The sequence below is a fragment of the Somniosus microcephalus genome, chromosome 4, assembly GCF_052327205.1.
Source record: "Somniosus microcephalus isolate GS21.2 chromosome 4, FLI_Smic_1.0, whole genome shotgun sequence".
Classification (NCBI taxonomy): Eukaryota; Metazoa; Chordata; class Chondrichthyes; order Squaliformes; family Somniosidae; genus Somniosus; species Somniosus microcephalus.
This window is the reverse complement of record NC_140990.1, coordinates 322,880,971-322,896,075: the sequence shown is the minus strand read 5'-3', so window position 1 is coordinate 322,896,075 and position 15,105 is coordinate 322,880,971. Positions and strand designations below refer to the sequence as shown.

At 48.3% G+C, this 15,105-nt stretch overlaps 1 protein-coding gene across 3 annotated transcripts in view; it reads right to left on the bottom strand.

The window, feature by feature from the left end:
- Window positions 1-5,249, bottom strand: part of hspbap1 (hspb associated protein 1) — a 126,555-nt gene extending 121,306 nt beyond the window's left edge. For all 3 annotated transcript variants that reach the window (XM_085986844.1, XM_085986846.1, XM_085986847.1), the window contains exon 1: window positions 5,154-5,249. In XM_085986844.1, coding sequence (XP_085842970.1) covers window positions 5,154-5,163 — 10 coding nt within the window. In that variant the 5' untranslated portion in view covers window positions 5,164-5,249. The remainder of the gene's footprint in view (window positions 1-5,153) is intronic.
- Between the last annotated feature and the right edge of the window lie 9,856 nt (window positions 5,250-15,105).

Sequence of the window (15,105 nt, the reverse complement as noted above, 5' to 3'; positions counted from 1 at the left end):
ATCCATTCCAAGTTGCACCATCGTCCCATTCCTCAAAAGAGTCTTCCTCAACTCTTTTGTCTTCTCCAGCTATCGTCCCTCTTTACCCTTCCCTTCCACCCGGAGGTCTTCATTGTTGCCACCCCACTATGTGTTCACCTCTCCCAACGCTCCTTATATGAATCCCTTCTGTCCACTTTCTGCCCTGCCCTCAGTACCGACTGCCCGAATCAAAGTTACCCATGAGTTACCCACGTCGTCCGCATGCCCGATACGAGACTCCCAAAACAAGCGCTCTACTCGGAGTTCCGACATGGCAAGAGAGCCCCAGGTGGGCAGAGGAAACGCTTCAAGGACACCCTCAAAGCCTCCTTGAAAAAGTGTAACATCCCTACCGACACCTGGGAATCCCTGGCCCAAGACCGCACAAAGTGGAGGAGAAGCATCCGGGAAGGCGCCGAACACCTCGAGTCTCTTTACTGGGAGCAAGCGGAAGCCAAGCGCTGGCAGCGCAAGGAGCGCACGTCAACCCAAGCACCTCACCCACCCACCCCTTCAACCACCGTCTGCCCCACCTGTGACAGACTGTAGGTCCCGCATTGGACTCATCAGTCACCTGCAAACTCATTTTTAATGTGAGAGCAAGTCATCCTCGGTTCCGAGGGACTGCCTAAGAAGACTGCCTAAGACCCATGAGGACTGGACAGTTGCCTATATAACACCTCTGCTCCAGAAGGGAAAACGGGATAATCCAGGTAATTATAGAGCAGGCAGTCTAAAACTGGCTGTGAGCAAAGCTTCTTGAGGTCATAATACAAAACACAATTAATACTCACTTAGAATGATGAAGGTTAATTAAGCAGGGCCAGCACAGATTTATAAAAGGCAAGCTGTTCTTAATAGCTGTTCTTAATCGTTTTTTTGAAGAAGTAGCAGAGAGTAACGATTAAGGAAATGCAGCAGATATTTTGTGTATGGATTTTCAAAAGAACAACTACTTGTATTTATATAAAAAGAAAATACTGCTGGAAATCTGAAATAAAAACAGAAAATGCTGGAGATACTCAGCAGGTCAGGCAGCATCTGTGAAGAGAGAAACAGAGTTAACGTTTCAGGTCGATGACGAAACGTTAACTCCGTTTCTCTCTCCACAGATGCTGCCTGACCTGCTGAGTATCTCCAGCATTTTCTGTTTCTACTTGTATTTATATAGCGCCTTTAACATAGTAAAACGTCCCAAGGCACTTCACAGGAGTATTAATAGACAAAACATGACACCGAGCCGCATACAGAGAAATTCGGGCAGGTGACCAAAAGCTTGGTCAAAGAGGTCGGTTTTAAGGAGCATCTTAAAGGAGGAAAAGGAGGTAGAGAGGCGGAGAGGTTTAGGCAGGGAATTCCAGAGCTTAGGACCCAGGCAGCTGAAAGCACGGCCACCAAAGGTGTTTGCTAAGGTACCACAACGGAGACTTTTTGACAAGATTGTGTTGCAGGATATTAAAGAGAATATGGCAACATGGGTAGAGGGCTGGCTAAAGAACAGAAGACATGGTGGCTAATGGATATTACCAAAAAAGCAAAAATAACTCCAAATGCTCGAAATCTGAAACAAAAAGCGAAAATGCAGGAAACAATCAGGTCGGTCAGCATCTGTGGCGAGGACAGACAAGTCAACATTTCAGGTATCGATGCTTTGTCAGCACAGTTCTGATGAAAGGCCTGCACCCGATATTTAACTCTTCTCCACGCCAGATGCTGACTGACCTGCAGCACGTTTCCAGCGTTCTCTGGTTTTGTTTTAGTGGTACAGTAAATGGATGGTTTTTGGACTAGTGAGCTATAAAGAGTAATGTCCCCAGCAGCCAGTGTTGGGACCATTGCTCTTCTCAATAATATATATAAAATGATGTAGACTCAGGTACAAGGGGCACAACATCAAAATTTGACGATGACACAAAAATGTAAGTGATTTCAGGAAGACGTAGACAGGTTAAAGATCAGATGAAATTTAATTGAGCGATGTGAGGTGATATATTTTGAGGAAGGAGGAACGGTACACTAAAGGAGTCAAAGAGCAGAGAAACTTAAATCCCGCCCATCCATCAACCTTGGATCTCGCTGACCTACATTGGCGACTGGCCCGACACATGAAGTTTCAAACCTTTGTCCTCATTTTCAAATCCCTGTACAGCTTTGTTACCCCCATGTCTGCAGCCTCCTCCAGCATTATATCCCCTCCTGTGCCTCTCCCTCCTCCAACTCTGACCACATGTGCATCCACCCCACCAACCAATGCACTAATTGTGCCAGTCTTCAGCCATCTCAGCCCCACTGTCTAGAAAACCCTCCGGTTCTCCTCGCTCCAGCTTTAAAACCCAGCCTTTCAATCAAGCTTTGGTCGCCCTTCCTAATCTCTTCCCTTCCCTATTACTATTTATGCAAAATTGTAAGTGAATTTTGGTATAAATAGTAAGCAGTAGAACTCGTCCCCCGATATCTTGTAAATGAGAAGTTCAGGGTGGGATCATCTGCCTAATAATCGCACTTGAGTTTGAAGCTGAACAACTTTGTTAGGCCTGGAAAGTGTACACGAAAGAATGAAGAGTGAGAGTGTGTGAGAGTGTGTGTGAGTGACAGTGAGAAAGAGTGAGTACTGTGAGTGAGTAACTGTGAGTGCATGGGTGAGTGGCTGAGAGTGAGAGTGGCTGATAGTGACTGAGTGAGTCAGTGAATGAGAGGATATATTTGCCTTGGAGGGAGTGCAGTGTAGGTTTACCAGAATGATACCCAGAGTTAAATTACAAGAGATTACACAAATTAGGGTTGTATTCCCGAGAATTTAGAAGGTTAAGAGATGATCTGATCGAAGTTTTCAAGATATTAAGGGGAACAGATAGGGTAGATAGAGAGAAACTATTTCCGCTGGTTGGGGATTCTAGGACTAGGGGGCACAGTCTAAAAATTAGAGCCAGACCTTTCAGGAGTGAAGTTAGGAAACACTTCTATGCAAAGGGTGGTAGAAGTTTGGAACTCTCTTCCGCAAACGGCAATTGATGCTGGATTAATTGTTAATTTTAAATCTGGGATTGATAGATTTTTGTTAACCAAAGATATTAAGGGATATGGGCCAAAGGCAGGTATATGGAGTTAGGTCACAGATCAGCCAAGATCTCATTGAATGGCAGAACAGGCTCAAGGGGCTAAATGGCCTACTCCTGTTCCTATGAGTGTGAGAGTGGCAGTGAGAGTGTGTGGCAGTGAGTGTGTGGGAGTGACAGTGATAGAGTGTGAAAGGGAACATGTGAGAGTGGCAGTGTGACTGAGTGAGAGAGTGGCAGTAGGAGAGTGAGCGTGAGAGACAGTGAGTGACTATGAGTGAGATTAGCAGTGAGAGTGAGTGACAGTGTGAGAGAGACTGGCAGCGTGCGCGAGACTGGCAGCGTGCGCGAGACTGGCAGCATGCACGAGACTGGCAGTGTGTGCGAGTGTGAGTGATGGCAGTGTGTGAGTGATGGCAGTGTGAGAGACTGGCAGTGAGTGATGGCAGAGTGTGAGACTGGCAGTGGGTGTGAGTGTTAGTGATGCCAGAGTGTGAGAGAGATGGCAGTGAGAGTGAGAGAGAGATGGCAGTGTGAGAGAGATGGCAGAGTGTGAGAGATGGCAGTGTGTGAGAAATGGCAGTGTGTGAGAGATGGCAGTGTGTGAGAGATGGCAGAGTGTGAGAGATGGCAGAGTGTGAGAGATGGCAGAGTGTGAGAGATGGCAGTGTGTGAGAGATGGCAGTGTGAGAGAGATGGCAGTGTGTGAGAGATGGCAGAGTGTGAGAGATGGCAGAGTGTGAGAGAGATGGCAGAGTGTAAGAGAGATGGCAGTGTGTGAGAGATGGCAGAGTGTGAGAGATGGCTGTGTGAGAGAGATGGCTGTGTGTGAGAGATGGCAGAGTGTGAGAGAGATGGCAGAGTGTGAGAGAGATGGCAGAGTGTGAGAGAGATGGCAGAGTGTGAGAGAGATGGCAGTGTGTGTGAGAGATGGCAGTGTGAGAGAGATGGCAGTGTGTGAGAGAGATGGCAGTGTGTGAGAGAGATGGCAGTGTGAGAGAGATGGCAGAGTGTGAGAGATGGCAGTGAGAGATGGCAGAGTGTGAGAGAGATGGCAGAGTGTGTGAGAGATGGCAGTGTGAGAGAGATGGCAGTGTGAGAGAGATGGCAGTGTGACTCTGTGAGATGGCAGTGTGAGAGAGATGGCAGTGTGACTCTGTGAGATGGCAGTGTGACTCTGTGAGATGGCTGTGTGTGTGTGTGAAATGGCAGAGTGATTCTGTGAGATGGCAGTGTGACTCTGTGAGATGGCAGTGTGACTCTGAGATGGCAGTGTGTGAGAGATGGCAGTGTGTGAGAGAGATGGCAGTGTGTGAGAGAGATGGCAGTGTGACTCTGTTAGATGGCAGTGTGACTCTGTGAGATGGCAGTGTGACTCTGAGATGGCAGTGTGTGAGAGAGATGGCAGTGTGACTCTGTGAGATGGCAGTGTGACTGTGAGATGGCAGTGAGACTCTGAGATGGCAGTGTGACTCTGTGAGATGGCAGTGTGACTCTGTGAGATGGCAGTGTGACTCTGTGAGATGGCAGTGTGACTCTGTGAGATGGCTGTGTGTGTGTGTGAAATGGCAGAGTGATTCTGTGAGATGGCAGTGTGACTCTGAGATGGCAGTGTGTGAGAGAGATGGCAGTGTGTGAGAGAGATGGCAGTGTGACTCTGTTAGATGGCAGTGTGACTCTGAGATGGCAGTGTGACTCTGAGATGGCAGTGTGTGAGAGAGATGGCAGTGTGTGAGAGAGATGGCAGTGTGTGAGAGAGATGGCAGTGTGACTCTGTGAGATGGCAGTGTGACTCTGTGAGATGGCAGTGAGACTCTGAGATGGCAGTGTGACTCTGTGAGATGGCAGTGTGACTCTGTGAGATGGCAGTGAGACTCTGTGAGATGGCAGTGTGACTCTGTGAGATGGCAGTGTGACTCTGAGCTGACGGGCACCACTCTCTCTCTCTCTCTCTGTTTGTCTGTCTCTCCATCCTCCGCCCTCAGCTCCCGAGTCTGCGCACTCTCTCCTTGCAGTCGGGGGTCAGGAATCACCGGAGTCCGGCAGCCGCTATTCGAGTGTCCGGCCATGCCTAACCTTGGCTCATACTCAGCAGCCTTGCTCCACCTCAGCAGCCTGAATCTCCAGGCCCGTCCGCAGCCCCGAGCCGGCCGGCGGAGAGCCTGCGCATGCGCCAGGCCGCTGAGTCTGCGCATGCTCATACAAGCGCCATGACGTAATGGCCGTGCCGGTGCAGCGCGGCTTGCGCATGCGCATGGGGAAGGCACCTGGTGTCCTGGCTGGATGGTTGAGTGACATTTGTGATGCGCTGGAGTGGCACAGAGTGAAAACCCCACTGCAATCAGCACGAGTTGTCCTTACAATTTTAAAGTAACATATGTGAAATGAGGCCAAGTTGGTTGTGGTTTGATAGCAAAATACTGCAGATGCTGGTGTTAGATCCGTGTATTTTTTATGTGTGTCCTTCAATAACTAGACACGAGACTGCAGGAACAATCAACAGGTATTTACTGGATGAGGGTTACTCTAAAACTAAACGTACAGATCCCTACTCAGGGTTTATAGACAGGTGTGGTCACTGCCGGTACTACAGTATACAGGAGCTGTAAAAAGTAGTTCTCCCCTTAAAGGTACATACACTACAATTCCTCCCCTTTTAGATTAACAGTACCATAACATTCATTTAACAATTAACACTTTTAAAATGCACATTAACTGAAAATAGTCCATTTATAAATTCAGCCTTTGGGGCGGCTTCCTGATCCTTTCTGGATAGAGTCTTTCCTGAATGTCTTGTTCTTGGTGCGGAGGCCCCTTGTCGTCAGTTGGTTCATCAGCTTCCGATGCTACTGTTTCTGGGGTAGATGCTACCTGTATGTCGGGTTCATCACCAGGTGCGCGAGACATGGGGTTGACTCGTTCCTGTGACTCTTGGATCTGGTCGACATGGCGTCTCACAATGTTCTCCCCAACGTCCACTGTGTACATTAGTGGCCCCTGCCGTGTGCATATCGTTCCTGGTTGCCATTTCTCTGTTCAGTAGTCGCGGGCCAAGACTGGTTGCCCTACATTGAAGCTCCTTGTCGGCTTCTCATTGATGTGCTGGAATTGCTTATTCTCAACATCTCTTCGTACATTTGGTCTGAGCAAATCCAGACGAGATCTCAACCTTCGGTTAAAGAACATCATGGCCGGGGTCTGGTTGGTGACTGCATGTGTCGCATTTCTGTAGGCTAACAGGAAATTGTCCACCTTATGCTGCAGTGGAATGTCGTCATCGCACATGGCACTTACTGCTTTCTTAAAGGTTTGTACGAACCTCTCAGCCAATCCATTTGTGGCTGGATGATACGGGGCGGATGTGTAATGCCTTACCCCATTCCTTTTCATGAATCTTCGAAACTCTTCGGACACAAACTGTGGTCCATTATCAGAGCAAATCTGCTCTGGCAAGCTGTTCCTGGCAAATATGGTCCGTAGGACTGCAATAGTTTTCTCCGTGGTGGTGGACGACATTTTGATCACCTCAGGCCATTTCGAGTGCGGATCCACGGCTATTAGAAACATTGAGTCCATGAATGGACCAGCAAAATCAATATGCACCCGTTGCCATGGAGATGAGGGCCACTCCCATGGGTGTAGAGGGGCATGTGGTGGTGCATTTTGGACCTTCTGGCATCCTGAGCAGCTCTTTGTCAGGTCCTCGATTTGCTGATCGATCCCCGGCCACCACACATAAGCCCTAGCAAGGCTTTTCATTTTCACCCCTCCCAGATGGCCTTCATGAAGCTCATTGAGCACTCTCTCCCTTAACTTGGGTGGAATTACCACTCGGGATCCACACATCAAGGTCCCCTGGCATACTGACAGCTGTTCTCTTCTGGATGAGAATGCTGGCAACAGTGAGTCGCCATGTGTTGGCCATCCCTTCACCGTCAAGTCATATACCCGAGACAGTGTCGGGTCATTTCGGGTCTCCTTCTCTATATCAGCGTTAGTTACTGGCAAGCGTTCAATTATAGTCGAATGAAATATTTTGACAGGGTCCACTGCTGGTGCTTCCTCCGCAGTAGTCAGTGGCAGGCGTGATAGCCCATCAGCGTTTCCATGCTGTTTCGTGCCCTTATACTCGATTTCATATTGGTTCGCCCCTAGAAAAAGCGACCATCTTTGTAGCCATTGCGCAGTCATCACCAGCACGCCCTTCTTTGGATTAAAGATGGAGACAAGTGGTTGGTGGGCCGCCAGCAAGGTGAACTTCTGCCCGTGCAGATAGTGGTTGAACTTTTTCACTCCCCACACTAGGCTGAGGGCCTCCCTGTCAATCTGGGTGTAGTTACGCTCGGCTGAGGTTAGTGACCGAGACGCAAAGGCTACCGGCATCTCTGAGCAGTCCGGGAACTTGTGCGACAGCACCGCTCCAATGCCATAGGGTGATGCATCACATGCCAACCGAATGGGTAGTGCTGGGTTGAAATGAGCCAACACCTCTTTTGATGTGATCAATTCTTTGCACTTCTGGAAAGCTCGTTTACATTCGTCATTCCACTTCCATGGTACCCCCGTTTGCAGTAGGGTGTTCAGTGGGTGCAGTACTGTAGACAAATTCGGCAAGATCTTATGGTAGTAGTTCACCAGCCTGAGGAACGACCTCAGTTGTGACACATTTTCCGGTGCTGGAGCCTTGACTACTGCCTCAATCTTTTCAGGGGACTTATGTAACCCCTCTTCATCAATAACGTGGCCACAATACGAGATCTGTTTCTGGAAAAACTCGCATTTGTGGCGATTTGCTCGGAGCCCATATTCCTTCAATCTAGTGAGCACCTGCTCCAGGTTGGCAAGGTGAGCACTGTCATTTTCGCCCGTGACCAGGATGTCGTCCAAATAACACTGGGTCCCTGGAATCCCTTGCAGGACTTGATCCATTGCCCTTTGCCAAATAGCCGGAGCTGATGCTACCCCGAACACCAGCCGGTTGTATTGGTAGAGACCTTTATGAGTGTTGATCGTGAGGTACTGTTTCGAGGCTTCTTCTACCTCCATTTGCAGGTATGCCTGGGCCAGATCAATCTTAGTGAAGCGTTTCCCTCCAGATAGCGAGGCGAAAATATCTTCAATCCGCGGAAGCGGATAGTGTACCATGTGAAGGACTGGGTTCACTGTCACCTTAAAGTCCCCACAGATGCGAACTTTCTTTGGTTCCCCAGGCATATTACTCAACGACCTCTTCATTACAGGAACGATGGGTGTGGCCCACTCACTCCAGTCCACTTTGGACAGTACTCCTGAACGTTCCAAACCTTCCAGCTCTGCTTCGACGGCTGGGCGGATCGTAAAGCCTTAAAAAACTTTGGGCTTGCATTTTCCTCTATTTTGATCGTCGCTGTTATGCCTTTTAGTGTTCCAAGTCCCTCCTGGAACGCTTCTTGTGCGTCAGTTAGCATTTTTGACAGTCGTCCAGGTGTGGCGTCGTCATCCTTTTTGGCATCTACAGTCAGTGCTTGTATGGAATGCCAATCTAGCTGTATCTTCCGGATCCATTCACATCCTAGTAGTGGTGGCCCTTCATCTGGTAATACATATAGGTCCATTTTTGGTGTTTCCTTACCGTTATATACAACGTTCACCCTTATTTTTCCTTTGGGGTAGACTTTTTGCCCCGTGTATGTCTTCAAGACAATCTCTGTATCTCTCAACGGTATATGTGAGAATAGCCGCTTGTACTCCCTTCGGTTTATGACTGTTAGGGCTGATCCTGTGTCCAATTCCATTTTCACTTGGACTCCAGCTATCTTGAACGTGACCCAGATAGTTTGATGATCCTCCGTTTGGATCACCTTATGTAGTTTCAGACAACCCAGCTCCTTGCTTCCGGAGTCTGTATCACTTTTCTGTTCATCTGAACTACTCTCCGTCACCTTATGTACCTTCTTGTGCTTCTCCTGTGGAGATTTCTTGCTGCTGGTTTTCTTTCCCAACCTGCAGACTCTTGCTATGTGTCCTACTTTTCCACACTGTCTGCACACTTTGTCGTTAAATCAGCAATCATTATGGTCGTGTGTTGTTCTGCCGCAGCGATAACACTTCACTGTTCCGTATGACATTTCAATTGTGCCATATTCTTGCGGTCTCCGTTGTATCTCTGCAGCGCCCCGTGCAGCTGCTTCGTGTGATACTGCCATGCTGAAAGCCTTTTCCAGCGTAAGGTCCTTTTCAGATAAAAGCCACTTCTGGGTTCCTTCACTTTGAAGCCCACACACAAACTTGTCCCTTAAGGTATCTGCCAGTCCCGCTCCAAACTGGCAGTGTTTCGATAGCTTACGCAGTTCCGTTAAATACTCAGCATTACTTTCATCTTTATGCTGGTTCCTTTTGTGAAACTTAAATCTTTCTGCTATCAGCAGCGGTGTGGGGTTTAAGTGGTTCTGTAGGGTTGACACTATGTTTCCAAAATCCTTGTCCACTGGCTTCTCTGGGGTTACTAGGTTTCGCAGTAAGCCATACGTTTTTGCACCCATGGAATTCAACAATACCAGCGCTTTCCTCTCATCTGGCACTTCATTCACCTTGCAGTACACTTCTATGAGTTCGACATATGTCGTCCAATCTTCGACTTCATTGTCGAACGCTGTGATACTGCCACTCTTCGGCATCCCTGGGTGTGGTTAGACTGGCTCAAAATGGCGTTTTCCCACGCTTCCCTTCTTCTCCGCTGCGGCTCAAAATGGTGTTTTCCCGCACTCTCCCTTCTTCTCCGCTGCGGCTCAAAATGGCGTTTCCCCGCGCTCTCCCTTCTTCTCCGCTGCGGCTCAAAATGGCGTTTCCCGCGCTCTCCCTTCTTCTCCGCTGCGGCTGCTCGGCCCTTGAACACCGGCTGCGCTCTGCGCGTTTTCTTTCGCGCCTCTCTCTCTTCTCCCGTCGACGCCATTCGGTCCTGAACACTGGCTGCGCCCTGTGCGCTCTACCCTCTCTCTTCTCCCGTCGACGCCGTTCGGTCCTGAACACCGGCTGCGCCCTGTGCGCTCTACCCTCTCTCTTCTCCCGTCAATGCCGCTCGGTCCTGAACACCGGCTGCGCCCTGTGCGCTCTACCCTCTCTCTTCTCCCGTCGACGCTGCTCGGCCTTTTCTGTGCCGTCGGTCGGCTCTAGCTGCCGCTGTCCGGGAAGGGTCTGCGCCGTACCTGTTGCCAGCCCGTGTCGCTGGACCACCGTGACTGGAGAACCAAGCCCAGCTCTCAACAGCCTCCCCTGCGATGCTCAATCTCCGCTGGATGACTGGGCGGTTGCTCGTGGTCGACGCCCGTGCTTCTGGCCTCAACTTTCTTCCACTGTTCTCCAGGAGCGAATCCCTGGGAGGTAATGCAGAGTTGCAGGTAGGTTCGAATCTGCCTCGTCGCCACTGTTAGATCCGTGTATTTTTGATGTTGTGTGTCCTTCAATAACTAGACACGAGACTGCAGGAACAATCAACAGGTATTTACTGGATGAGGGTTACTCTAAAACTAAATGTACAGATCCCTACTCAGGGTTTATATACAGGTGTGGTCACTGCCAGTACTACAGTATACAGGAGCTGTAAAAAGTAGTTCTCCCCTTAAAGGTACATACACTACAGCTGGAAATCCGAAATAACAACAGAAAATGCTGGAAAAACTCAGCAGGCCAGGCAACATCCGTGGAGAGAAATTAGAGTCAACGTTTCGGGTCAGAAACCTTGACAAAGGGTTTTGACCCGAAACGTTGACTCTAATTTCTCTCCACAGATGTTGCCTGATCTGCTGAGTTTTTCCAGCATTTTTTGTTGTTATTTTGGTTGTGGTTTGAGTACAGGAGCAAGGATGTCTTGCTGCAGTTGTACAGGGCCTTGGTGAGACCACACCTTGAGTATTGTGTGCAGTTTTGGTCGCCTTATCTGAGGAAGGATGTTCTTGCCATGGAGGGAGTGCAGCGAAGATTCACCAGGCTGATACCTGGGATGGCAGGAATGACGTATGAGGAGAGATTGGGACGATTGGGCTTGTACTCGCTGGAGTTTAGAAGAATGAGAGGGGATCTCATTGAAATTTATAAAATTCTAACAGGACTGGACAGACTAGATGCAGGAAGGATGTTCCCAATGGCGGGGGAGTCCAGAACCAGGGGTCACAGTCTAAGGATAAGGGGTAGGCCATTTAGGACAGAAATGAGGAGGAATTTCTTCACCCAGAGAGTGGTGAACCTGTGGAATTCTCTACCACAGAAGGCAGTAGAGGCCAATTCATTAAATATATTCAAGAAGAAGTTGGATATATTTCTTAAGGCTAAAGGGATCAAGGGATATGGGGAGAAAGCAGGGACAGGGTACTGAATTTGGATGATCAGCCATGATCGCATTGAATGGCGGAGCAAGCTCGAGGGGCCGAATGGCCTACTCCTGCTCCTATCTTCTATGTTTCTATGTTCACGGTCCCACGCCTGTGACTTGAGCACAAAACAAAATCCAGGCTGATGCTTCAGCGCAGTGCTGCGGGAGCGCGGCGCTGTCGGAGGTGGCGTCTTTCAGATGAGACATTAAACCGAGGCCTTGTCTGTCCTCTCAGGTGGGCGATATGAGGGGAAACTTTTTTAGGCAGCGAGTGGTTAGGCTCTGGAATGCACTGCCTGAAAGGGTGGTGGAGGCAGATTCAGTCGTGGCTTTCAAAAGGGAATTGGATAAGTACCTGAAGGAAAAGAAATTGCAGAGCTACAGGGGAAAGGGCGGGGGAGTGGGACTGGCTGAAGTACTCGATGGGCCAAATGGCCTCTTTCTGTGCTGTAACCATTCAATGATTCTATGATTTTTAGACAGTGTTGGGGACTAAAGCTTGTAAAATGATCTTAATGCCCCAACAGTGCCCAAACATAAATGTCCTGTACCATCCTATGCCGCAATACCATCACAAAAAATGGTGCACAAAAATTCTCTTTTCTAAAGCCAGCCAGTCCACAGTACCGCCTACCCCAGAGCTTATCCCATTGACTATAAGTGGGAGCTGGTGTTAAAACCCTTAATTTAGCAGTTTAAAACCAATGCTAAAATATCCTATGCCAATTGGAAAGGGAACAGACTTCATTACCCGATTGGCTGATTTAAGAAAGGAGGGAGACAAAAAGCAGGCAACTAAACCAGTTAACCTAACATCTGTCATTGGGAAAATGCTGGAGTCCATCATTAAGGAAGTGATAGCAGGACATTTAGAAATTCATAATACTGTGTAGTCAAGCAGAGTCAGCATGGTTTCATGAAAGGGAAATCATGTTTGACAAATTTGCTGCAGTTCTTTGAGGATGTAACGATGGGTGGATAAAGTGGAACCACTAGATGTGGTGTATTTGGATTTCCAGAAGGCATTCGATAAGGTGCCACATGAAAGGTTACTACACAAGATAAGAGCTCACGGGGTTGGGGGTAATATATTAGCATGGATAGAGGATTGGCTAACTAACAGAAAACAGAGAGTTGGGATAAATGAGTCATTTTCAGGTTGGCAAACTGTAACTAGAGGGGTGCCGCAGAGATCAGTGCTGGGGCCTCAACTATTTACAATCTATATTAATGACTTGGATGAAGGGACTGAGTGTAATGTAGCCAAATTTGCTGATGATACAAAGATAGGTGGGAAAGCAAATTGTGTGGAAGACGCAAAGAATCTCCAAAGGGATATAGATAGGCTAAGCGAATGGGCAAAAATCTGGCAGATGGAGTTTAATGTGGGAAAATGCGAGGTTATCCACTTTGGTAGGAAAAATAAAATTATTATTTAAATGGGGGGAGATTACAAAATGCTGAGGTACAGAGAGATCTGGGGGTCCATGTACATGAATCACAAAAAGTTAGCATGCAGGTACAGCAAGTAATTATGAAGGCAAATGGAGTGTTGGCCTTTATTGCAAAGGGAATGGAGTATAAAAGTAGGGAAGTCCTGTTACAGCTGTACAGGGCGTTGGTGAGACCACACCTGGAGTACTGCGTACAGTTTTGGTCTCCTTATTTAAGGAAGGATATACTTGCATTGGAGGCAGTTCAGAGAAGGTTCACTAGGTTGATTCCGGAGATGAAGGGGTTGTCTTATGAAGAAAGGTTGAGCAGGTTGGGCCTATACTCATTGGAGTTTAGAAGAATGAGAGGGGATCTTATTGAAACATAAGATTCTGAAGGGGCTTGACAGGGTAGATGCAGAGAGGATGTTTCCCATCGTGGGGGAATCTAGAACTAGGGGACATAATTTCAGAATAAGGGAGCACCCATTTGTGATGAAATATTCCATTCATCACTGCCTGTGACTGTGGTCGGTTTCAGGTTTCTCCTCACCATTGTATTGTATATCACTGCCTGTGACTGTGGTTGGTTTCAGGTTTCTCCTCACCATTGTATTGTATATTGGAATGTATGGAATGCATTGTGTGTAGGGCTCCGCCCATACCTGGCCCCTATGTAAGCAAGCAGTCTGGCCTCATATCCAGTACTGCAGATCTCCAGATGGAAGATACCTCTCTCCACTGCGTGTTATCTTCTAAGTTAATAAAAGCCTTGTTTTGTTTCGCTAACATCAAGTCTCGGAATTATTGAGGCACATCACCATTTAAATCGGAAATGAGGAGGAATTTCTTCTCCCAGAGGGTCGTGAATCTTTGGAATTCTCTACCCCAGAGAGCTGTGGAGGTTGGGTCATTGAATATATTTAAGGTGGAGATTGACAGATTTTTGAACGATAAGGGAGTCAAGGGTTATGGGGAGCGGGCAGGGAAGTGGAGTTGAGGCCAAGATCAGATCGGCCATGATCTTACTGAATGGCGGAGCAGGCTCGAGGGGCCAAATGACCTACTCCTGCTCCTACATCTTATGTTCTTATATATGTTCTTATTCTTGACTGTCAGTCAAACATCCTTTTTCTGCAGTGTTCCTGGAAGCAGTGGCCAGAAGATTAATCTTTAATCCCTGGAGAGTGGCAACCATACTGAGAGCAGGAAGCCCCCTAAAAAGGCAGTGCAGAATTTATAGAGAGAGTTGGCAGAGTTTGTGAGTGCAACCTCCATCACCCCGCAAACTACCACACAGCACAGAACAAGGTTTAATGATATCACAAGGTTGGCCAAGGTCAGTGAAGACACTGCTCCCCATGCACATCCTGTAGGAATGACAGAGGCGTGACGCACCTCCTCACTCGTCCTGCCCCTTTGGTCTCATTGCATGGGCAACAGGAAAAGAGCGAACTGCTGGAAAAAATAATGCATCACGTTAACGCCAAACCACTGTGAGAATTCATATTTCCTGCCACAATTGGTTTTGCTCATCTTGAAGGAGAGATGTTTAAAGGAAGCCTGCACCCGCACCTGTAAGTCTGTTAGCTAACGCTTACCTGCAGACATATAGGTAAGAAGTATCCTTGACAGTCATATTCCTTTAACTCTGCATTCTCTCGCTGTAAAGGAAAACGTAGCACATAAACAGTACCAAAAAACTGCTACTGGAGGCGAGACACCAACCTTGAAAATGTTGGGTCTGTAAAAGGAGGAAGCTTGGCAGCACCTAAAATTCTCATTCAAAAATATTAAAATTCTCATCCTTCTTTTCAAATCCCTCCATGGCCTCGCGCCCCCTCCCTATCTCTGTAACATCTTCCAGCCCCACAACCAAACCTTCCCCCCTAAGCTGCGCGGGTGTGCGTCCGCACATCGACTGGGAGGTCCCGCGCAGGCCACTCACCAGCCGTTCCGCTGGAAAAGACACCGCGCATGTCGGCCACGCAGCAAAATCAAAGGGACCGCCCGCCAAAAATTAAAATTAGAGGGAACATTGTCTACAACCAATGTTCCCTTGAAGGTGGCCGCGCATCTGCCTGGTGGTCCCGTGTAGCCGGCTCACCGGCTTTTGAATGGAAAAACCACGCATGCGCGGAAATTTGAATGGGCGGCGCAGCCTGTTAAAGGGGCCGAGCACCCAAAAAAAATCAAACGGAGCATTGCGTACAACCCTCCGAGATCTCTGCATTCCTCCAATTCTGGC